Source organism: Mus musculus, chromosome 15 (genome assembly GCF_000001635.26).
Source record: "Mus musculus strain C57BL/6J chromosome 15, GRCm38.p6 C57BL/6J".
NCBI classification, from domain to species: domain Eukaryota; kingdom Metazoa; phylum Chordata; class Mammalia; order Rodentia; family Muridae; genus Mus; species Mus musculus.
The window spans coordinates 32,631,459-32,657,771 of record NC_000081.6 but is presented as its reverse complement, the minus strand read 5'-3'; the positions used below and the strand labels follow the sequence as shown (position 1 = coordinate 32,657,771).

The following is a 26,313-nucleotide window of genomic DNA, read 5'->3' as shown; positions in this document are numbered from 1 at the left end:
ACGCCCGTGTAGTACTGTCGTGTATTAGTTACTTTTCTGCTGCTGTGACAAAATACATGAACAAAAAACACTTAGAGGTGAGCCAGGTTTATGTAAGTTTAAGGTTCAAAAAATGTTCAGTGCAACACAGTAGGGAGGCATGGCCACAAGAATGTGAGTCTGGTGGGCCCATTGAGGGTACAGAAAGATCAACCATTCCACCAGGAAGCAGAGATACACGGAGAAGAGAAAGTGGGGAAGACTATAAAACCTTAAAGCTAGACCTCAGGAATGCTTCCCCCCTGCCCCCCACAAGGTTTTGTCTCTTACGGGTTCTATGACCTCCCCAAATAGCACCAACAATTGAGACAAAGGTTCAAATATGTGAGCCTGTGGGGCACACTTTCCACTCAAACCACCATGCTAGGAATTTGATGCTTATGTCTGTTGGAGCAAGATTCAAAAGAAAAGTCAGACAGCCAGATGTAAGGGCATCTTAGTTTTTTGCCCCACTCTGAGAGTCAGCAAAATCATCGCCAGTCACCTGCTTTCTTTACTGAGCCAGATGCTGGCTGCCATCTTCAGTGTGGGATGTGGCTACTCTTCTACAGAGGATGCATCTACTTGGGATGCTTAAGATGCTTCACTTGAATTTATATGCTAAGCATTTCCAGACTTTAAAATCCTTTGCATATGGCAATGATATAGACCAGCTATTATTGATCTAGACATTTCCTATAAGATAATTGTCCAAATTAATGTTTACAGGCTATTCTGCACAATGGATTTTTATCTCTTTAAATATGATTTGGGACTCTTTCTACTCTACACTCCTAGAACATAAAGTGGTGATTAAATAATTAAATAAACTTATTCCAAATCCACATTTTAGTCACAGATATCTATCATAATGTTTTCTGTAAGTAAATTCCAAATTTTGAGTTGTATAAGACTTCTCCCTTTTCTTACACACACATGCACACACGCACACAAACACACATGCAAGACACGTCGCCCACAATTACTTTCATATACTGAAGCATAAAGGCTAATGGAGATCATTCATTCATGATTTTCTATACTTGGAAAATGGGCAGAAATCTATCTTAGAACGTTCTTTTTAATAAGCATAAAGTGCATTTTCCTTCAAGATCATCTTTCAGATCTATGGAAAGTGCCCCAGTTGATATACTTAGAATTCTGACTTTGGATCGCTTTTAAATTTATTCTTTTTTCTAGGAAAATACTGTAAAAGTTAAGCAACTATGTTCAATGTTTTTGTTTCAATGCTGTTCAATAAGACAAAATTTCCATGGGGTGGTGGTATAAAAATATATGCTCTTCCAAAGTAGGAACACAGTGTCTCTAAATTGCTTCATATTCTTACAAATATCCATATATAAAAATTAAAAATAAAACTTTCTTGGTGAGTGTGACAATCTGTTTTTCATTCCTACTGCTGCTTCGAGACCATTGGAAAGAATGCCCACAGAGCTGTCTGCACAGGCATCTCTTCCATGGATTCTGAGATTCAGACTGTGACAATCTGTTTTTCATTTCTCTGTTTCTAGCCAAGCACTGCATACTTGCTATTTATCAGTACAAACTTGGCAAGCACTAGTACTCAGAGCCCCCCCTTCCCCAGTCAAACATGACACTAATGGCGTCCAGACTCCAGAAGACGAGCCAGAGTTCAATGGGTGACTTGTGGTAACTTCACAATGGTATCCAAGAGCTTGGGACGTACTAACTCATCAAACAGTCAAAGGAAACAAAGATGAAGCTACTATGGGCCAAATGGGAAGAGTCGAGAAGTCCATCTATTTAGAAGCCCCCTACCAACGGTGACCAGGTAAGGCTCAGCATGGTCCTATTCAGCAGGGACTGTAGTCTAGAAGAATGGCACGTGCCATCTAATGAACAACCGTTACCCAGTAATCTCCAGCCTTTGAGGCACAGGCAAGAGAGCTAGCAGGAATCTCTTGGACAGGTAATTGTCAACCTTCACAGGCTTACTCCTTTGCCCTTGTCTTGATAAACTGAGTTTTCTGTGGTCTCCGGCATTAGCAGTGAATACTGCCAATCCTGGCAGGGAACATCATCCCTTTCTTTGCTTTAACAGAAAGGCTTCTATTGCTGCAAACCTGCCTTAGGCATCCTTCATGACCTAGGAGAAGTGGCTCCCATTCTTTATTGAGCTTTTTCTTGGTTACCTGTAGTGCAACCAATTTAAGGTTATCCCCAACTAGCTTACAAATAAAAATGAGACTCAGGCTATGGTTATTTTATATGGGTTGACAATAGGTAACCTCTAAACTATTCTTCTAACTGCTGGTCTGACTATGTGCCCTGTGGTGTAGCCCAGATACTTGCTGTTTCTCCTGGTCATGTGCTCACTGTCTATCTCCCCTCACGGTGGGTGGTTTCCTCTCGCCTCCTCCTTCTTTCTTCTTCTCCCCCTCGTCTCTCCTCCTCCAACCAGGTCACTTCAAACCCACCTACCTCTAATCCTCCAGTATTTGGCTGTAGTCACTTTTAATTTAACCAATTGTTTTAAATCAAGGAACAAGGTTTACACAACAAACGCTTATAAACATGGGAAGTACCTTATGGGCCTAGACCTTCAGGTAGAGAATTTAGCATTACAATGCATAGCAATAGGCCAATCCTCAACAGTAACCTCTTATGAATGAATGTTGAATTTTATTAAATGTTTCTTCTAGATTTATTGAAATTACTATAGCATTTTTTCTCCCCAGGTTATTACTAGAAGATACAGTCTTTACAATAGCACTCACTTGGGATGCTATTGTATATATACTTGCATGTGTGTGTATGTGTGTTTGTGTGTGTAAAACCTGGTGAATTTGTTTTGTGCAAGATATCTACAGTTTGTGCACTTCATAAAAGAAGATCCTTCAGGTAGACGTGAATGAGGGCAGGAGCTAAGAGAGCCATGAGATTTGTGTAGGGAGATCTGTACTCAGAGAGATCACACTAACCTTTGTTGTAGAACATGCTAACTATTGCCAAGAACTAGGTCTGTGGTGTTGGGACATTTGGCACAAGAGATGTGTTTTTTAATATATTAACATATACTACCCTGAAGATTAGTTGTGTTCCTGGTCACATCTACTTCTAATCCCCAAGACAACATTATTTACTTAATCCCCATCAACACTCCATCCTTGGTCAAACCCTCACCTGTTACAGAAGGCTTTGCTTTCAGACAAGATTCTTTTTCTCTGCTTGGGCTGCTACAGCTAGTTTTGTTAACTAGCTTTTCAACATCGAATGCATTAATCAACTGTGGTCCAAAGGTGCCCAGGAAAAAGGTTCCCAACAGCATAAATGAGGCAACTTTACGTTAAAATGTTGCAACAACTGTCAGCATGCCTCCTTACAAAGACAGTGGATGTTTGGATAATGTGGAAAGACCATGGATTTGCATTGTTGGTCCCAAACAAGGGGCATTTCTACTTCAGTTGGAATAATGTTGACCTTCTCACATGACACTTAACAAATCACTCACTGTGCAATTACTTCATGCTGGGAACTGGGAAATTTTAAGGGTGTGAGTGAGCAGAAGAGACAGGGTGCCTGCACTTGGGAACCACTAAGGCTCTAATGGTAAAACACAGAGGTTAGTTCTGCCTTCTCCTGTCTTCTCCGTTTCAGTTAACTGATCTTGAAACAGTCAAAGGCATACGGTTATGATTTAGAGATGTGACAAGGACATGTCTGTCACACACAGAGCCCGACTGAATAGGAAAAGTCCCTGTTGTAATACTAGTCCTGTTCTAGATGTTCATATAGAAAGCCCCACTCCCAGCTCTCTCCCTGCCCAATGTACTTATGCCTGAGTTTAATGCAGATTCTCTCCAACCAAACACAAACAGAAGAAGAGCAGCAGTGAGTTCAGACATCCTTACAGACCTACTTACTTTATAACTTTACAGCTGTATGGAGTTGAAATAGGTTTTTTCTCACACAAGTAGCCCTGGCCATGCTGAGAACCAAGTGCTGAGGATTACAGACAAGGCCTCCTAGAGAGCGGGACAGCTGTGAGGACTGGAAAAGCCAGCTAAAGGCCTCCCAGTGAATTCCATCTGCTTAAAGGCATTAGATAGTGTGCACTACAGAACTCCAAAATGATGCCAATGGTGTTGTGTTTGTAGTTCCATGTTGAACAAGCATTTGTTAAATTACAGCTAGGAAATGTGGGTGTTTTTGTTTGTTTCTTTCAGTTTGTTTTGTTGTTGTTTTTATTTTTATTTATTTATTTTCAAATTCTGTTGCTGCTTTTCAGTGAGATGCAGAGCATGGGAAACCTGCAGGCAAGTTCCTTTTCAGTAAACCAGGGCCTGTTCCTCAGTAAATTTTGAATGGACCTGTAGACTCTTCAGTGCAGAGGCAGATTACTTTCAAGGACTCACTGAAAGTATGGATCTGTATCTGTATAGAAAGTACTTATCTGTACACTGCGGAAAAGTAGTATGACTACATGTATATGTATGTAGGTGTACATGCCACATACACATACACACATATACATACATGTACATATACACATTCATACACACACATACACACATACATATACACTCATACACACACACACACACACACACACACACACACACACACACCATTTGATAGGTTCTTTTAAATCCAACGTGATTTTGTTTGTATTACAGGAAAATAATTTGAAGTATGATGCAGCTTCATCTGTTAGTACATGGAAGGACTTCTACTATAGAAACATGAAGTAGAATATGTCAGATCTTCCATTAGTATAGAGCCTCCTCAGAGTGAGCAGGTGAAAGGCCTGCTCAGGACCCCCGTAAATGTTGTGACTTACTCTCAAAGGTTGAGTGCAGAATATTGTTTTTGCATATATCTTGGAATGGTATAGGTCATACTTATGGTCTAAATCTCAGTGTGGACAGATCCTGCACATGCTCACTAGCCTTGTTTCCCACCCACAAATGACACACCCCTCTCAGCTCTTACTATCTCTCCTAATGGTTCCACTGCATCTGTGACCTCACTATTTCCAAACTGTCTTGTATTCTTTTTCCCCAAGCTGGAAAGCAGGCTTCTTCACATTCGCAAACTTCCTTTATTCACCTGCTTCACTCACACAGCACTGATTGTTTACAGAGTGCGGGTGTAAGGCACTCCCTGGTGACTAAATACAAGGAGAGTGAATTGCCCATCACGGGACACCTCACAGATACGAATCCATCATTGAGAATTTCTTTTCTTCCACATGTAAAACTTTTAAAAAGTAATCAGTACCAGCTGAGGTCACTCCAAGGAGGAGATAATTTAATTTTCAAAGAAGGTACATGTAGGAGACGGAGTTCTTTTCCTCTTCTTCAGTTTCAGATGTCAAGGCCTTATCACCAAAAGCTATTAGCAGTTGCAAGCAGATAAGAGAAAGAAATACATTAAGTAAGCCTTCTACTGGAATTACCTTGCAAACGTGAGCGGGTTCTGCTTGATGCCTGGGTTTGCTGTTCCTGCCACTTTTGTCCCATACTCTGTTAACTTTGAATGCTTCGGCGCATGTGCTTCTGGTTTCAGTGGTATAATAAACATTTGGGAAGATTCCAGATTTTGCTCCTTGAGATACAACCATTTCTTTCTCTTGAAAGATGACAAGAGTTTCTTCCTTCATGGATTTTTCTCTAATAGTCTCGGATTGAGTAGGACCTGGGATCAGTATATCCCAGGACATACATAGATCTTGTCTTGCCTCACAACAGAAGCGAGATGCCAAAGGTATGGATGCTTCTGTCTCATACGATGTGGCTTATAAAACGATGTAAGAATGTGACATGGTGTGAGCCAACTCCTTCTCCAACCGTCTTCCTTGCAGTTTTGAAGCGGAAGACCATGAAATCTTGCCAGTAAGATTTAAAAATATGGTGTATAATGTGAAATAAGGAGATGCCTGAGCTCAAAATGTTGGGTATCATGATGTCAGCTATCACAAGATTGACACCAGATGGAACCACTGGGCCCCAGAGCAGCATGACTCATCATTTGGATTTTAACTGACAATGTTTAATTGCTTCTAAAAATTAATATGGTATTCCAACTAAAAAATATTAATGAAACAAGATGAAGAGAGCAGCTGTGGCTAGACACTTCTGTGTGTGTTCACATTACAAGGGTTTGGAATCAGGCTTGGGTTGTTAGAATGCCTTAGGATTATTAAAGTGAAGCATTGGGAAAGCAGAAATGACGGCATCTGTGGAAAATATTCAATGTATTAAAGCATTTTTTTCATGCTCCAACATCTGTTGCTTCCTTCTTTAGTTAATTATAAGTTGCTTTGAAAATTATTATGTATGTGAATTACTTTTAACAACTTAAATTATACACGTTAAATAATAGCACAAGAGGCATTGAAGTGAAATGAAAACAAAGATAAAACCTTAAGCAAAATACATATTAAATTGCATTGTAGATGTAATTAAACATTTAAGTTACATCTGCAACAGAAGAGTGGTCTGCCAAGGAGCCAAACCAAGATCCATCTACAGTGCTATCAAACTTATTTTAAGATCCTCTGGGTACATCTGCCTTTGCGGGAGCTATTTTCCAGCATGTCCTCATCTTTATCAATTGAAACAAGTGTTCAACCCCAGCACTGTTGCATGAATTCTGTCATGATGCCACTGTCTCCTAGGCCACTTTGGTTAAGAATTATGTGTGATATTTCCCTGTCTATCCCTCTGGTTTTAACACCACCCACTTCTGAGACGAGGGCTGAATATTTTCTGTGTAAATGATAGAACATGAGGAAGAGCCATGGTACTCAGAATGTAGGGAGAGGAGTGTAAAGTTCAGGCAAATATCTAAGATTGTGAGACACACAGGCTTTTCCCAGAGAGAGGAAGACTGCAGTGTAAACGGCATGGTAGCCCAGGGGATGGCAATTCTCTAATCAGAGGGACACCTGCTTTGCTTTGCTCATGCTTGGTTGTAGGAATGTGTCATTGAGGCAGTGTGGTGGTCCCTAAAGCTTGGGACCTACAGGAGTCATGGCTTTCCTTGTCTTCACAGATTCCTGTACATTGACGGAGCAGAGTTACTATCCATGCCTTGGCTAAGACCACCCAGTCCAAGCTGCCATAAGACTGGAAAATGCAGGGTAGCACCTTGGCCCCAGTGTGAGGAGCTGCAGGATAAACTGAAGTATTTAAAGACACAGCCTATTGAAAAGGATGAAAGAAGTATCCTCTATATTACAAATTGTGTAGTAGAACAGGAAGTCCTATTCTACTTGTGTGTCCACAAGAAGGGCGCAAAGGTCTACTTGGGTTATATGAATATCTTGTTAGAAATCCATTTTTTAAAAAAAGCACTGCAAATGTAATTTCTTCATTTAATTAACAATTGCCCTGTACGAACAGAAGCAGATAGGATGAGAAAATAAGCGCCCCCCCCCCCCAATTTGGACATGAGACTTTAAATGGACTAAAAATTGCAGTGGATGCTCTACCCAGATCACCGACAATTATCACAACATTGTCAGCAGAGAGTAAGTCAAAGATGAAGAACATGACTGGAAAAGAAGATGGTTTGAATGTACTTAAATTTTCTTCAGAGCACTTAAATAAAGAGCAAAACCACTTTACCTACTCATGTAAAATATTCATGAAACCCCACTCACTCCTCATTGAAGAGCTATTGACAGTTAATGGATGCGACAGAGAGGTACTCAGTTTTCAATTTTTCTTTAAAGGGTAATCATGTTCTAATGAATGGGCCCATACTCATACATATATGGGCAACACAAATTTTACTCAGTGATGTGTGTAGGTATGTATGTGTGACACATGGGAGGTGTTGTTAGTAGAAGGAATTATAGAAAGAATTGTAGGTGATTATGATCAAAATACATTCTATGCATTCATGAATTAATAAAGATTATATTAAAATGATAAGGATTCTCTTAAGCTGAGCATTGTATATGTTGCGGCTTTATAAGATTTACTCATTCTGTAGGCATTATGTATTCACAAAACCTAAAATATTGTGCAAACACGAGGAAGTACTACCGCCAGGCTTCTTCAACTGAACTTTATGTATTTTATCATTAAGCATTAAAGAATCTCTGTCACAAAATTGATTAGTGAACTCTAAAAGGGAAGTGTGTGTGTGTGTGTGTGTGTGTATGCACACACACATGAATTTATGCATGTGTGCAGTATGTATATGATTTATATCACTTATACATTAGAATACATTTCCTTCATGAAAATTCTTTTTAATTAGTTTTACCACCACAGTATTTGAATCACTGTAGACAGAAAAAAAAAAGTATTCTTTTATTTACAGAAAGAAATCTGTGCAGCAGAGCTTTCTAACTCTATAAATAAAACATTTTTGTGAAATATTCCAGATCTCAATACCAACAGCAATTTCCAAAGATTGTAGATGATTATTTATATGTCCTAGAGGCAGAGTTGTGATGGATTAATTCCTGTAATCCATCATTTTTCCTTTTCTCTCCATCTGTATTATGCATCATTCTTAAACTTGATTGCCAAACTTTCGGATGCTAGATTTGAGAAAATGTACACTTCTGTGGCCATCCACCCCACTACTCAATTTTGTGTACTGACATTAACTTTTACAAAATGCACCAGCCTCTTCTAACAACATGTGGAGGCTTTATTCTGACAATCTTTCATATTTTCAAGCTTTTCACAGAGCTATTTCATAACAAAGGAAAGCAAGCTTCACATTGCCGTGCTTATAAAGATGTAATTTTCAGTTCCTGCTAGGGTTATCGATCATTCCTCTTGAGAAGAATACTTGCAAATCTAAGTAAATGCCCCTTACAAACAGCACAGTGCTGTAGTTCGTCATCTGATCTTCATCTCGAAGGTCAAGATCATCTGTTTAGTCTTCCTAATAACACATCATGTGAAAATCCTTGTACTAGCTCATTCAGTTACAGTCATTGCTCAGGGAGCACACACCTTTTCTTATCAGTTATTAATGTCATTAGAAGGGCAGCTTCCTTAAAAAGAAGGCAGCTAAAATGAATTGGATTCAAACTAGCTGAAGCCATGAAACACTTTTGATCCCATGCCTCAAATCTCATCTTGTGGATAGCAAGGCTGGCTTCTAGGAAGTGAGGCCCATTACAGCCTGCTGTTCTGTCTTCTGTCTTTGTTTCTGATCCCTTCAGGATGATAGTGAGTGGGCAGCGGCTACAGTTCCACTTCCTGATACTAACTTCTGGAATAAAGGGCTCTCACCTTCCTGGGTCTCTTTTTAAGAATCAAAGTGACCTGGTCTGGAAATTCCAAGCAGCTTTTCCTTGTATATAGCCAAGGAAAGAAACAGTTTCAAAGGATGGAGAATCTCTATAATGCATAATAATGTCTGGTAGGAAATGAGATGATATAGCCTAATAGTAAGTACTCACAGGTATTTGATGGATGGAAATTTCCCAGGGGTCTCAGGGATTTTGCAAGGGAAAGGAGCCTCAGCAGCACTAAATCCCAACCAGTGGACTCTGTTCTCATTGATTTGTCCCAGCCTTCTCAGACTTTATTTTCATGAAGTCAGATGTGGAAAGTAACTCGAGGCAAATCATCTCTGCCCTTAAGGCTTTGGAAAGGCGGTGGGTATTTTACACCCACCCTTACTCACCAGGGTACAGATAGCTCTTTATGTTGGTTGGGTCTTCTCTACATTCTCCAGACACTGTGAAGTACAGTCTAGTAGCATCCTTCATCCAAGGGATCCATGAAAATCAGGAGCTTTTAAAAGGCACCTTCTGACTTTTCTGTTTTAAAAGGCAATCAGATCCCTGTTGTCCATCCCAATGACATTAATCTCAGTCATCAAAAGGAGTTTTTCCTTCCTTCTTCTCTCCCTTCTTTCTTCCTCATTGCTGTAAATTTATCCCTCAATCTTTCTTCTCTAAGGCCTTGTCTTAGTTCAGACTACTAGTCTCCAGTTCTACTTTACATAGAACTCAAACCAAGATGTGAGGTTTGCTTCTCTCAGTAAACTGATACATAGTAGGACTCAATATGAAGCTTGGGGCCAAGATGTTTCTGAGGTTTTGAAGAAGTCATTAAGATTTCAAGCATTCAGAACAGGACTGGAGTGGTACCAGTGGTACACTCTTCATCATCAGGATTCTGCCAATGTCCATTCTGCCAAAACAATACCTCCTTGGCATAATGCAGTGCATGACCTGGCTGATGTATGCAGTAGCTTTGTGGAAGAGGGCTGAATTCAGTATCACGTGGGTCCTGACAAGAACCCAAGTTATGTGGACACTGCACTCTGGACTCACTATGTGATTGATGTTTCTTCAGCTTTTAATATTGCTCACCTCATGAAATTTGGTATGGATCAGAATCAAGTGATTAAAGTTGATTTCTGCATGTAGAGATCTAATGGTAAACTTGAATTTTTTTACTCATTTTAATTACTTTCAAGATATCACATGATGCAGAGGAGAAACACATGGCCCTGTCAGAGTAAGTATCTGGCCTTGAGCCTGGATACACCACAACTCAAGCCATCTTTCTTTTTGGTGCCAAGTTTCCAGACCCTCAAGATAGGGATTCTAACAGAAATTGCACATCTGTGAGTCACTGAAATAAGTAATAAATTCACTTGTAATTTCTTTAAGCAAACCCCACCAGTAGCATTTATGATGACAAATAGTAATAGAATATTACTTTATCTATAAATTTTGTTTGAATATAATTAGAATTAACTAGCTCACTGTAGTTATCAAACTTTATTTAGGAAATTTGCTTTTTTAGGCTTATAAAATAGTATTGTTACAAATCATAGATAAAATTTGTTATAGCTAAACAGAAAGGTCACTGAGCTCATTAATGAAAGGTTTCCAGACACTGACAAAGGCAGCGACTGAGAACAACATAGGCAAAAGAATTCATGAGAGTGAATTTCTAGGGCAGCATTTAAAGATTCAGAGGTTGATCTAGTCTCAAAGCTTTGCCGTTATCAAGTAACTAGGCATATATAATGTAAACTGCTGGAGGCTAGTACTTACAGCCTACAGTTCCATCTTATAAAGGTAACCCAAAGAAACAAGAGTATAGAACGTTTCCCATGCTAATCGTTGTAGGATTTCTTCTCCCATCCAAGGTAGAACCAAGGTTCCCTGGGAACTGTTCTGGGTGAGGAAGCACCTAACATCATATAAAGGACACTAATTGTGCTCACTTCCTGTCACTTCCTGGGATAAACAGAAAGGGATTATGTTAACTCCTAATTTCAGAGATTTCAGATCTTGGTTAGCTTGTCACTCTGGACCTTGAGGTGTGGCAGGATGTCATAGTAGAAACAGATGAGCAAACTTTATGTCACAGAGAAGTGGAGGAGAAGATGAAAGAGGGGTCTCCCCAGTATCTCCTTCAAGGGTACAACTCCAATAGCATAACTTTCTCACACAAGCCTCACCTCTTAAAGGTTCTATCACATCCAATAGCACTGTGGGCTAATCTTCATCACGTAGACTGCAGGGCATTTAAGACCCACACTATATTATTGAACTCACTAAAAGTAAACCACCAAGCAATGTCCAAACCCTGCTCAAATGTATAAATGTCAGTCTCCCAGGTTCTTGGCTTCTCTATTTGTGACACAGGGAAGCAGTACTGTCCTATTCAATAAAAATGCTGCAGAGAAAACATTGTAAATTGATGACATTTTAGTCCTAAAATTTAAATGGATGCTGCCAACTGGTTTAACAACCTTGGAAGAAGGAAGAGAGATTTTCTTAATATGGGCATGACTTTTCTATAGAATAATATTATGTTGCCACCTGATCCAGAAAAGGTAGAGAATTCAACAACAAATGTCCTAGATGTCAAAATTCTGTCAGATTATAATAAGCTATAAATATCCAATGAAATATGCTATAAAAATACCCCATTTATACTATTCTATTAGACTATTTACACTCAGCAAAATGCTAGTAATATCAGAATTTGGGATGAAAATAGCTTTATTAATAAAATTATAAAAATGGTCTCCAGTGTCCTTCCGAATATTGCCAACTTACAGGCAGCACAAATATTGCAAATTTTCGAGTATACATTAGTGAGGTAATAAAAACATCAGGTGACTTGGTTATGAACTCTAATTGTGAGGATGAACAGGAAGACCTATGCGGTGAACAGAGGACACTGTATGCAACTCAGACTTTAAAGAAAATGAGTATCACGAACATCTCAAATAAGTTCTATTCTGATCACGAGGCCTTTTAAAACTAAACTGGTTTAAACATTTCTGTCTTGAGGAAACGCGTCTACAGACACTCAAGAAATACGTAAAAAGTACAACTCGTGGCCAAAAAGGAATGTGCCTATCTAGCTTCTTTCCCCTGGACTGCTGGAGTGGGCATGGGACAGGAGCTAAGAGCTAACCACACCACGCAGTCCTCAATGTTTTGTGTTCTCGAAGCATGCACACACACGAGCACACACACACACACAGACACAGACACACACACACAGACACACAGACACAGACACACACACACAGACACACAGACACACAACCACACGGGCACTGTTCAGGAGCAGAGTAGAAAGACGGAATGGGGTCTTTCTCTCCCATCTTCAGGGACTTGCCAGCTTCAGGGACTTAACTGTTTTTCCATGGGTTTTGATTATTTCATTTGTTGAACCGGGAATATATGAGGGAATTTTGAAGATTCCAACACGCTAACACAAAAATAAGGGCTATATAATCCTCTCATTATTTTGTCTATCAAAAGCCACCTAAGATCTACTTGCCAGTTTTACCAGCTTCAGAATTGATCTACAGTGCCATTCCTGAATACAAGCACATTTGAGTGTGTTCAACCAGCTCTGATTAACTTTCACAAAACCTCTTTTGATGGTATTGATTTCAAGGTCTTTATTGTCAAACTTACTGGGACATTTGTGACCCTTTCTTATATATAGGACATAAATATGTCCTCTGTTCCCTGTTGATATTTTAGATCATAGCTTCTGTTCCATTGCTTCATCCTTTTTATGATATTTCAGTAACAAATATAATACAGGTAACACAAGGTCTGTTGTAGTCTTTGAATTATTTTTGCTGTATGTGAGACAGCCTTTCTCTCTGCCTTATAAAGCATCTACTGCTTTTTCAGGGGGTTGGGGTTGTATTAACTTAAGTGATCATATTCATACAATACAGCTTTGGGAATTTTGTATTTTCTTTTTTTCCTCTGTTTTCACCATTAGTCAGACCATGAGATCGATGTTTTTCATATGTGCTCATTTCCTTTTAATTTTTATGCTCATCGCCTTATAATGTTGCCATGGTTGGAAGGGTGATATTATTACTAAAAATCAAGGGTGTTGAGCCAAGGAGCTACTAGAAATGGGCAGTTGCTGACAAGGAGAAATTATTCTTTATTGAGGGTATGGTCACTGGTAGTTTTCCCTCAAGTGGATTACCCCACACCTCAGAAATATGGGTAGCAGTGTCTGGATTTAGTGGGCTATAAAAATCAGGACAAAGTTTTGAGAAGTGAGGTATATTGGGAAATACAGGGAGAACTGGAGGTAATAATAAGGTATATACATATACACATATTTATTACATGTGTAATAAATTGCATTGTATGCATGCATGTAATTCTCAAAATAAAGAAAAATATCAGTCTTGCTTATGAATGATAGATCAAAACACATCCCCAAAGAAAAGCACAATATCTTATGTAAATTATGTCTTAGTGTTTCTCAAATGCTAGAGCCGTATGCTTTAATAGAAACTGCCATCATAAAGTTGTGCAGCAGCCCTCAGTCAGGTCTGCAGTGAATTCTGAAGCAAAATCTGGGGTAGGTGGGCTCTAGGCATATACCTAGCTCTCTCATTTGCCTTGTGAGGCATGCAGAGAAGAGCCAAGAAGCTCTAGTGATTCACTAGCTGGGAGTTGGGTTGTAACTGACACCTGTGTACGTATACCAGTGTCTAGGTACATCACATTCTAAGGTCTTCAAAGAGCTCAGTCACCAGGGAGGGACACTGTTAGATATGGTCATTCTTTCAGCTGGAGATGTGTACCCCAGCGTCCACAAAAGGAATTGAGAATTTCATGCATGCATACAATGCAATTTATTACACATGTAATAAATATGTGTATATGTATATGTATACACCTTATGCCTGAGTCATCAAAGCATTCATTCCGGACAATGACTTGATGCTTGAGGATACAGTGATCCAGAGGCCAGTGAGAATGACTTAGATGCACACATGAGGTGTAGGCCTCCCCTCTGTGTCAAAAATCTGCCCTTCAAATATGCTAGTGTTTCTATAACCACTGTGCTATATCATAACAATAAACAAACGCTAATGTTTTGGAATACCATCAGTATTTGCATTGGCAATCAAACCTATCACATAAATTGGAAATTTCACAAGGGCAAAATTTCACTTCCTTTCATATGCCTTTCTGTGGAATGATCTGTCTATGATTGTCATTATTGACATCAACTTACAATAAGGATGCTGTGTACTGCTTTCCAAATTCTGTGGCCTGTACAGTGTTTAGAATGTAGGTACAGGATCAATTCTCTCATGGATTTCTACAGAAAAATTTTATGTGCAAGAACAGAGCCCACACAGATAGCAGAATAGGAGAAAATGAATTAGTTCAGCAAAGACCGAAGGTTCTTCATTAGACACAAATGTCTTCAGGGGCTTATCATTTAGATATAATATGTAATTTTAAATTTTAGCACCAGGAATTCTATCTATCTATCTATCTATCTATCTATCTATCTATCTATCTATCTATCTATCTTCTTTATCATCATTATCTAATCATCCATCTATCCATCCATCCATTCATCCTTCTGTCTATCCAATCTTTCCATTATCTTTCTCCCCTACTTTTCTTTCTCTTTCCTTCTTTTCTTTTCTTTTCTTTTCTTTTCTTTCTCCCTCCCTCCCTTCCTTCCTTTTCATCCATCCATCCATCCATCCATCCATCCATCCTTCCATCTATCCAATCTTTCCATTATCTTTCTCCCCTACTTTTCTTTCTCTTTCCTTCTTTTCTTCTCCCTTCCCTTCCCCTTCCCTTCCCTTCCCTTCCCTTCCCTTCCCTTCCCTTCCCTTCCCTTCCCTTCCCTTCCCTTCCCTTCCCTTCCCTTCCCTTCCCTTCTCTTCTCTTCTCTCTCCCCCAACCTCCCTCCCTCCCTTCCTTCCTCCCTCCCTTCCTTTCTTTCCTTCTTTCTTTCTTTCTTTCCATCCATCCATCCATCCATCCATCCATCCATTCATCAATCCATCCATCCATCCATCCATCCATCCATCCATCCATCCATCTATATATCTATACAATTTACCTATACTACATGAAGATTTTTTTCATGGTCCAATGTGAGCTCAGGTTCACTAATATGTTTTATTAGCAACAGTAAAATAGCTTTAGCCCTATGAGGTAAAAGAAACCTACTTGCAAATCCTAGTAAGGAAATCCTCCTTCTTTGGCATAAGAACTGATACAGTACCTCATAACCCTTTTCCTGTCCCCAAAGTCCCATTGGTTCTCTGGAGTCATTCAGGTTATATATTTCATAAAACAAGCTTTACAGCAGCATAAAAGACATTGCTTAGTCTCAGGAAACAAGAGGTGGAAGTATCAAAAATTCAACAGCAAAGGCCATTGACAGAGAATGCCAAGTCAGCACTTGCCACGTTGAGTTTCACCCAGCATTTACCAACACAACTCATCCAGCTTGTGGTCGGCACTGGGAACGTGAGTGAGGTGAGCTCCCAGCCAGACTCAGTGCTCAGCCACCCCGACAGAAAAGGTAGGATACACAACAATGGGCCTTTTGAAAAGAATCTGCACACATGAATTTTTAGTTGGCAGTTTAAAGTGTTAAAAGAAATATGATCTGCTAAGGCAGAAGAAAAACAAAACCATAAGTGATCTTTTGTTCCTTTTGATGTGTTACCAACTCACTTTGACAATTTCTCTGTCACTTTGACAATTTCTCTGTCACCACACAGTATCATATGCACATTGTATTCTGTGGTCCTGGGAGTCCAGGACAAGAGAATCATTAATGAGACCAAATGGAGTGACCAAAGTTATCTAGGCACAAGATTTTGTCATAGTTCTCTATGTAGACCTAGACAATTCTTCAGCCAGTTTATTACATATGTGAATGATTAATTCGTGTACTTTAAATTTCCACCATGCCATCCACATTCTTGTTCATGTGAACCACTTGTATGATTGATGCCCCCTACAACTTCAGAGCTACAGGAACATGAACAAAACTTAACCAGTATTTAAAGAGCACTTAATGTTTATAAAACATATAGTGTCTACAGAGTTGATGTTTAAACAGAAGCTGGTGTTTAGAACATTTTATGCCTTCCCATTTTATGCCCATATAGCATGCAAGCTGTGCAAATCATAAAGATAGTGTACAACATATTGAGTGTAGGCAGTGGATCAAGTGTGAGCACAGTCCCTGGTGTGTGTAGATGGCCTAGTGTAGCATCTATCAGGAGTGGTGAGCATCTAGCGTGCTGGAAGCATCTTGCATGTGTAGGACATCTAGGAGGTTTCAAGTCTGTGTTCTCCATGATGGGCTGTGGGAGTAAGGTGGCTACTTACCACATTGCATCCTGCACAGTCAGGCCCATTTTCACAGGTCCTCCGGCGGGCTTGAATGCCACCCCCGCACTGGGCTGTGCACCGTTCCCAAGGTCCCCAGCCTGTCCAGAACACGTGTGGTGGGCAGAGCAAATGTTCATTGCAGTATCTGTAATAAGGAAACCCAGAGGAAAAGAGGCTGTTTAGTGCTCAAGAGGCCACCAACCCTTTCACTTCCCATCCCTGTGCCAGATGTTGAACAAATGGGCATGCTCTGCATGAGGGGCTTTCTGTGTCTGGAGTGCTTGCACCATACAAGGGGGCAGATGTGGTGCTGGCCATGCTGAATGTGCACAGACAATGGAATGCGTGGCAGACAGCGAAGAGGATGCCAAACTCACAATGCAGGATGGAACTTCCTGTGCAGCCAAGTAAAGGAGAAACAAGACAGAACAACACCCTTCAATAGACACCCCAAAATAGGAGTATACAGAAAATATCTAGGTAGGGAGTTTATCTGCTAGGCATAAACATCAAACGATAACGGAGGTTATGAGTTCAAAGTCAACACAGCTTCAATTGGAGTTTCTTATCTTTCAATCGAGTAAGCCGACAATCTTCTGAAGACAAAGAGTTTAAGCGTAAGCTTGGCCTGAAGGCCTGTGACCCTTTCTGCTTAGCTTATGTTTTTAAGTTTTTAGGCTCTGAGAACAACTTCAAGGGATTTACAGTTAAAAGACCACAACTTGCTAAATATCTGATTATTCTATTTTTACAAATGTTAGAATTATTTTTACAGTAGTTAATTTCTGCACTTTTATACATACATCCATTTTGTGAGTTTTGAAGCTAAATACGCCAGTTCTTTTTTAGGCCTATGATGACTTAAGTTCTAAAAATCTTTGTAACTATATATGAAATGGAATGAAATGGAATGAAATGAGAGAAACAAACATAAGAGGGAAATGGACTGGCATTCTACAAGTGATAGAACATATGGAAGAAGAATGTAATTATGAATGTAGCCAAATTTAATGATATCTTTGGTGATTTATGGGACCATTTTAAATCCATTTGTCCATTTACTAAATATAGACTTAGCCTCTGGGGAGTATTAGATTATAAGACTCCCCCCATACCACATCCTTCCATTTGCAAGGCCATCTTCCTTAAGAAACAGGCAGTAAAGATTTAGACCTACTGGGCTAAGCTAGTGACCTGCATGACACCATTGTTAATAACAACTGGATTTTGTAGAGTGCAAAGGGAGTTAAAAAAAGGGTTGCTGACTAGGTGCTCACAGCCTCAGAAGGTTGGAGAAAAATAGACACACTCTCAAAATGTGCACAGCATAAAATACTATCATGATTACTTCTGTTACTTTATTATTTACTGAACACCAAAACTGAACTTGGTTCTCCAAGTGGATGCATTCTGGGGTAGAAAAGAAGAGTAAATGGTAACCAAAAAGCGAAAAAGGAGTTATGTGATTCTCTGACAGATAATCTTATAAGGTCCAGTTGTTTTCCATCAAGTAGATGGAACCCTGGTGGAAAACAAGACATTAAGAGGGAACACAGGATGCAAAGAGGAAAGGCCAAGCTGAAATATAAAGATAGGGTGAGGGGCAGAGAATGGCTACCTGCTGGGGTTTTGGATGATAATCAATGCCCAGAAGGGAGACTGGAGCAAGAAAGGTAACAGTGTTGACAAAACATAAGGAGAGAACATGAGATGGAATGATCCACCTTTGTCAAACAGTAGAAAACCAAGAAACACCTCATAGAATTCTACAAGTAAAATAGCACCATCAGAGTGAGGCCAAAGACTCCTTCATGTCTGGTGCCTCATCACACTGGTGGCTGAAGCCCAAAGACACTAGAAGTTCTCTGAGCTCAGTCTGGAGTCTGAACCTTAGTAAGGGGCAGTCACGAGCAGGAAGAGCCCAGGGAGCAAACATTAGCCAGTGGTGTCTGACTGTGGCAGTGAAAGTGAGAAACAGTATGGGTTAGATAAACAGGATAGTGCTGGAGAGCTGGATGGCACTGGGCATGGTGGAAATATCCTAAAGCAACTGTGTGACTGTATAAAGGATGGGCAGTGGAGTCCAGATTGCCCCATCTCACTTGTAGGGAGAGGCAGTGGACAATGTCACGGACAAAGGAATCTCTTGATACTTTAGTACCATCCTAGAAAGCAGGTTAGCATCTAAAATCATGGACAAACTGGCCCTGTGCAGTTTGCATTCTTTGTCTTTTCAGTATTTGCCATGGGAAAAAAATGTGGCATTGCTGTAAAGATGGCAGCACATACTCCAAAATGTGTGGGCTCTGAGGATCAATGTCACTGAACACTCTTATGTACTCTACTGGAGGAGGGACCTTCTAAACAGAAGAGAGAGGCACAGAGAAAGACAGAGAGAAACAGAAAAGAGACAGAGATACAAACACAGAGATACAGAAACACAGAGAGACACACACACACAGAGACAGAAACAGAGACATCTCTAGGTATAAACGAGAGTTAAGAAAAAGGTAAGGACAGAATTTCCTTGTAGCAAGTCTGGAGTTACAATAGTAAATATTCATGTATAATTTGATGTCTGGAGAGTTCCAGGAAGAAGCTGCTGTTTATTTTTGAGAACAGGTTAAGGGAAGTCAAGAAAACTCAGAATTCAGAACAATTCATGTTTAATTAAAAATACCTGCATGTAGCTCACAAGAGGGAGAACAAGGGATAAAAGGGCGTCTTGCATTTAGAAGATGGCTCACTAATATCTTAAATGTGAGGGCTCTTTCTACTGCTCTTCCCTAGTTTCAATTTCCAATTAATATGGGTACTCACAGACACACAGACACACAGACACACAGACACACAGACACACACACACACAGCAAAGGCAAAGGAAATCCTACTAAAATTGCCTATAAAGCCCTTGACTTTTAATAAAGAGCACAGCAGCTGTGCTATAATATCCCCAGAGCAAAATAAATCAGCGTGCACAAATACTTTCTTGTATTCGCCTACAGCAGGCCACCTCGGAGAATGCTCAGCATGTTATTACAGTTAAAAATCTCCTGCAAGGTTACCTGTGCATGGAGCTCTGGACTTTGAACCAGTGTTAATCAATTACCCCTTGGGACTTAGGGCCACCAACAACCCACATCTCCCTTTCTTTCTTTCTTACTCTGTATTTCTGTGAAACAAGCTACATGAAGATTAGTAGAGCTGAGACCCTGTAGCAGGAATGGCCAGGGAAATAAAAATGTCTAGGCTATCTCTTTATGGAGAATTCCAGCTTAGAACTGTTAGCTAGCATCTGGACCCTGCCAAGGCCCTGAGTCTGGATTCTCTGCAAAGATGAGAAGAGCATTTTCTCTGGGTACCCTGGGCTGACCCAGGCTTCCACAGGCAGCCGCTTCCGTGAGCTGGACAAGCAAGAGTGAGATGGAAAGCAGTCACTACGATATCTCAGGCTGCTTAGATTGTTATTAATTATAGATAAACATTTGCCCAATGGGTCAGCATTTGATTCCCATCTCACCAGTCTGCTGGCTTATAAAAACAATGGGCTAATGTCTTTAACACATTACTGGCTCCATTAGGTCTTCAGTGTCTGAAATCATGGAGAGTCACAGACACATTTTATGATGCATTAAAAATTAAGATTTTAATTTTTCTCATGATTACTGTTATTTTCCATTTAAAAGCTAACTAATGACCTAGCATCGTCTTTGTATAAACTATCAATTTTTCCATAAGGCCACTTTCTCTAAAATTAACTGTATTCTGCAATTGTATTGAGGCTAGGTTTACAGCACCAATTCTGTCTCCTCACTATATTTCCTTCTAATCTGTTTCAGCCTATGCAGGTTCCTCATGACAATCTGCTAGCCCAACCTATCAGAAACCTATGGTGGAACAGTTTTGCTTGATTCGCCTTTACTGGTCATCCCTTTATAGGACATTCTGGAAGAACTAAGCCTTTCACGGCATCAGAGAACTGAGTATCCGTTAAACACACCCCAGGATGTTTAAGATAGTACACCAGAAGAGAGCAGTAACTCCCACATTGAGTATCACGTTACCTCATCACAGAACAAAAAACATTTCCATAAAGGTAAGATGTCATTTGATATATTCTCCTTAGACACTGAGATCCTTATCTTGATATCATATTGGGCAATCTCTGATATGAGCCTATACACTTCACATTTTAGAACTCACAATTTATGTACTCCACTGAATATGGGAAAGGCTTATAGCTATCAGGACAGGGCGATGTCACTTCTGTGACTATGTCAGATAATAGTAGCTTTATTTCAAAACCATCTCTTCCTTTCTAACTTTAACTGGCAGTGGCCTCTAATAAAGATGCACCAAGAAACTGCAGTCCTCAGCCTGACAGCCTACTAAACATGTAGGCTTCCCACAGCAGCACAAACTAGGAAGCAGATCTGGACCCAGGCATGCTTCTGAGGCCAAAGCCAGGGCTTCTTTACTGCAGCCTCCTGACAGCCTGCATTTACAGAAGCAGGGGAGTTACATCCAGTCTGGGAACTCACAGAAACACAAAGACTTTTATACAGACAAGGTACCATGGAGTACAGTGCTAAGAGGTACGAAAACAACAGCAAAAAATTCACTCAAAATGGCTCTGCGGCACAGAAGTAGGTGGAAGTGGGAATTTTGAGAAGCAGAGGTAAAGTCTAAATCATTATATATTGAATATTAGGAGCTTAGACTTTGTAGAACCTGACAGAGAAGGTTTAGAAGGAAATAGACTGCAGAACTACAGCAGAAAAAATAAGCACAGTTAGAAAACTGACTAACAAGGGGAATAGAGACGTCTTCCAACGAGATAGAAAGTAAGCACAGGAGAGGGTGCTCAGCATCATGTAGATGCTAGTAGAATCTAAATCTAAAGCACAGTGAGATACCAATTCTTCACATCCAGTAGGATGGCTCCAAACCCAACCCAGCAATAATAAGCACTGGCAGGAATGTGAGCAAACTGGAAGTCTATGGTTTCTGGTGAGAACAGACCATGGTGAAGCCACAGTGGGCATCCCTCTAAAGCAGGACACCCAAGCTGCACGTCCTTTCGTAGTGACTTATGCAAGATAATTGGAACAGGAAATTCAACAAGCCAGTGTTCATTCTAGCCCTGTTTAAATAGGCAAGGGGAAGAGATGACCTGTGTTCACTGATTGGAAACTGATTAAACAAAAGATGTAGTCAGACAAGAGGATACCACCATGCATCCAGAAAGAAATAGAGTTCTGATATAAGCTGCAATACTAATGGAGCTTAAAAACATTATGCTAAGTAAAGTAAGCATGGCACAAAGGGATGGACGTTACAGCTTTCCAGTTATATGAGATACACAGAATGCAAATTAACAGGCAGAATAGTCAACAGTATTTCCAGGGACCTGGAGAATGATGGTATGGGATAATATTGCTTAGTGGTAATGACAAAATTCTGGAAATGAGGAGTGGTAATTTTTGCACAAAAAAATGAGAGTTTAATTAATGTCAATGAATTCTGCACTGAAAATGGTTAAGTAACTAATATATGTTGTTTATTATTTTAACATAATAAAATTATAAAAATGGGACAGTATTTTTATAAAATAAAGAGTATAATGTAGTTCCAGAATGCTACAAACCTTCTAAAATCGCTCTTTATAGTGATATGAGAAGTAGAACAAAGACGTGTGAAAGAAGTTACATGTATATGGACATTTCAGAGCAAAGTGTTAAAGTGCTACTGTCTTCCTGCAAGTCATGGTATAGAAAGAGAAAAAACAAGGAGTTGACTATTAAAAGAACAAGGTTCAGGTGGCACATAGATCAGACTTTGCTGATGGCAAAAATTAAGAAGTAGCTCCCTAGTACTCAAGTACTGTATCTTAGTTAATGTTTTGTTGCTGTGAAGAGATACCACGACCAAGGCAGTTTACAGAAGAAAGCACTTAATTGTGGCTTGTTTACAGTTTCAGAGGTTTAGTCTATTATCGTCATGGTTGGGACACGGAGACATGCAGGCATTAGACAGTAGCTTAGAGCATCCTGATCCATAGGCAGAAAGACATGGAGGAAGTGGAGAGGAATATTGGGTCCAGCATGGGCTTTTAAACTATCAAAGCTCACTTCCCATAGCAGACTTCCTCCAACAAAGTCGTAACTCCCAATCCTTCTAATTCATTCAGACTTCTACTCCATAGTGCCTAAGCACTCAAATATAAGATTTCCCAGACATCAAGCTTATGCAAACCATCATACACTGCCAGGGAAAGCTGGGGCATGTCTGTTTAACTTCTTGAGGAAACCCCAACAAGATCGAAGAATGAGGACAGACTGTGGCAATGCACAGAGTCTACTAGAGTCCAAGAGCAAGAGTGTAACTCAGGGACCCCCTTGGTCACCCAGAAGGAGCATAACAAGCTGCCAGTTGCTGTTTTCTAGCCACCTCAGCAGGACTGTAAGCCAGAGGACTGCTCAGAAAGGTCTGGGATCGCCTTTTGTTTAGAACAAATCCCAAGGAGGGGACCATGGGAACTGCTAAGGTGATGCTATTGGGCATATTATACTAGCAGGAAGGATGGTGATTCATGTTTTACCAGCTCTGGTGAAACTTCCCAGCTGCAAACATCTGCTGACTTTATGAGAGAGGAAAGAGATTTCAGGGAGCTGAGCTAAGAGTGCAAAGGCTGATCTAAGGACCATGGAGCAGGATACCCACATCCTAAGTAACTCCCAACACTCACCTGGCTACACTCCAGGATTCCTTTGGAGAAAATATTGAGGTAACTCTCATTTCTACTTTTTTATTCTTTGGAGAAGGCATGGTCATAGCTATCGGTTGTTGCCCACTACCACTGCTGTATAGTGTGAATGTTGATGGCATTTAACTTTTTTTTTTTGTATTGAGATTTATAGACCTTTGAGCTTTTGGGGTATAATTTAATGACATTTGGCTTTGGGGACCCTGTAAATAGATGAAAGGCACATGGTAGGGCATGAGTGATTTGGGAACAGAGACTTTGTCTACAGTAGGCAGAATCCAAAGTGACACCAACGAGACGCGCTCTATCACACTACAATCCCCTTCTCTGGAGTGTGGGCAGGGTCCATGATATCCTTCATACTGAGCCACTATGGATAGATGAGTGAATATGGTAATTAGTTCATATGTTCAGTTTGCGCCGAGTTGGAGGCAACACTAGGAAGGCTCAGTTGTCAAGGGCTTGGTGCAGTATTTGGCTGACAAATACGGACGCCCTGGCATGAGGTTCTACTGAGAGAGCGGAGCAGTAATTGCATGTTGTTTTTGTTTTAGTTGATGGAGCCATAGTGACAGAGCAGGATAAAACTATCCCAATTGCATTTTGGTACTTGTAACAAGGTCTGCCTTATCCCACCTTATGGGTGACCTTTGGAGAGTTGATGTCTCTACTATGTTCTTGCCCCTCAAGATATTTGTTCCAAGAAATATTAGAAAAAGAAAGAGTATTCATACATCTTATAACACATGTAAAAAAATGATGTAAAAATTCCCAGGAGATTGTACTTGAGGCTAAGTTCCTACTAAATCAGGCCACACATTGAAAACCTTTTTGCAGAAATCATTAACTATACTGCTGGCACTAATCGAATTTGGGGAGAGAATCAATTTGTTCTCTTGTCACCATTTTAGGCTTCTTTGAGTTTAAAGCTATTTAAATATCACAAAATTCTATCAATTATTTCATATGCCTGGCCCTAAAATTGTGCACACCATCTCCCTTAATCCAATCATCAAGTATCGCCACTGCCAGATCAGGGCAGGTTTTCTTGGGTGTGGTGATCTCCCCATTTAACATTGCAGGAAATCTAAGATATTTTTGTTTACAGAGATCACTTGGTGTTCTTTGTTTGTTTGTTTTCTTTCAGGGACTCCTGTTAGTTCCTTAGAAGTGTATTCAATAGAGACGTATCAGTTTACAAAAACCATACAAAGTCCACATTCTTAACACCATCTCTTTATAATTTGAAGTAAAATTTTCCTCTATCAAGCAATCCTTCTCTAACCCCACCCAAAACATGTCTCCTGTAAACAAAAACATGTTAGGTGTAGGACACCCAAACACACTAACCAATGTTTATAAAATCCATTTGTGAAAGTATGGCTTTATGAATGGTTAAGTATAGAGACAGAACACAGTGCATTTGGTCACAGAGTTACACAGCTTTGTCCTTCCTGTGTCTGTGCAATACCTGGACTCAGAGAAGGGTTTGCACAGACAGAAGTGATTTCACTCAAGTGGGATGTTGGAAAATACATTAAGAAGAGTTCTCACTGGTCAGCTTTCTCACCTATCAAGTGGTGTTAGATGGAACACTACACACAGCCTGCACAGGACTGTCTCAGGGGACCTTTTCAGAAATGACAAACCCTATCTGTGTGTGACAGCAGCCTTCCTTTCTTTCTTAGTCAAAAGGAACAAAATCGTAACTGGTAAGTAAGAAACTAGATGGCTAAAGAAGAGAAATGGTCTTTTGAGTTGCTATCAAGGTTTACTCGATACCCACTGTACAACTATGTAAAAACCAGGAACCCTGCTCTTTGTTTATAAAAGTATATGGCCACAGACAGACATATGGTATTTTTGTTTTTAACTTTTTCAATTTTTTATTAGATATTTTCCTCATTTACATTTCAAATGATATTCGGAAAGTCCCCTATACCCACTCCCCACCCTGCTCCCCTACCCATTCACTCCCACTTCTTGGCCCTGACGATCCCTTATACTGAGGCATATAAAGTTTGCAAGACCAAGGGGCCTCTCTTCCCAATGATGGTCGACAAGGCCATCTTCTGCTACAGACATATAGTATTTTTATGAGACTCCCTGAACCTGTAATATTAAGTAGGATTCTCTATTTTTTTTTTTCATTAGAAGGCACTGGTAGCCTTTCAAATAAGTGTGTGTGTGTGTGTGTGTGTGTGCGCGCGCGCGCGCACATGTATGTGTCCTAAAAATGCTGTGAACTTCACCTATAGCTTTTCACTCACAATAGTGACAGAGTAGAATATGCATTCAGTAGGCAAGGGAAAGAAAAAGGAACAAAGAATAGATTTTGGAGTCAATGGAAAATGATTAATTCTATAACAAAACAATAAAAATACCATGTTAGATCCAAGTCTTAGATGGGACATTTAGATGGGAGCACTGAACCCTGAAACTCTTCATGAAAACCAGCTTGCACTGTGGTTGACTAGAGGGTACACAGATAAAGCCTCCCCTGGGTTTCTTCTCACTTGGCTGCCCCCCCACCCCCACCCCCCACCCCCGCCCCCAGCCTAATGGGAAATTCTTTATCACCAGGACCTGCTGGGATTTGCAGCTCCTGAGACAGGCTAACTAAAATAACTCAGCACACATTCTCCAGCAGGCAGCTTCACTTTCTGGGTATACAGAAGCCCAGCATACAGGTGCCCTCGGTTTCTGAGCAATCTTAAGTGACTTGAGATTGGATTCCCAGTTCAAACATGCAGGGGAACTGGATCATAATGAAGCTCTTCATGGGAACCTCAGGTCAAAATTGAAAGATGTCAGAAAAACAAGGTGCGGATTAGCTTAGCTGAGAAGAATGCTGTAGATAAACTAAGCTAGATCCCAAAGTGGAACC

General features: G+C 40.1%; 1 protein-coding gene across 5 annotated transcripts in view; it reads right to left on the bottom strand.

The window, feature by feature from the left end:
• The window catches only part of Sema5a (sema domain, seven thrombospondin repeats (type 1 and type 1-like), transmembrane domain (TM) and short cytoplasmic domain, (semaphorin) 5A), a 451,529-nt gene that overhangs the window by 38,570 nt on the left and 386,646 nt on the right, over positions 1 to 26,313 (bottom strand). For all 5 annotated transcript variants that reach the window (NM_009154.2, XM_011245340.2, XM_030248431.1 and 2 more), the window contains one exon: positions 16,658 to 16,805. In NM_009154.2, coding sequence (NP_033180.2) covers positions 16,658 to 16,805 — 148 coding nt within the window. The remainder of the gene's footprint in view (positions 1 to 16,657; positions 16,806 to 26,313) is intronic.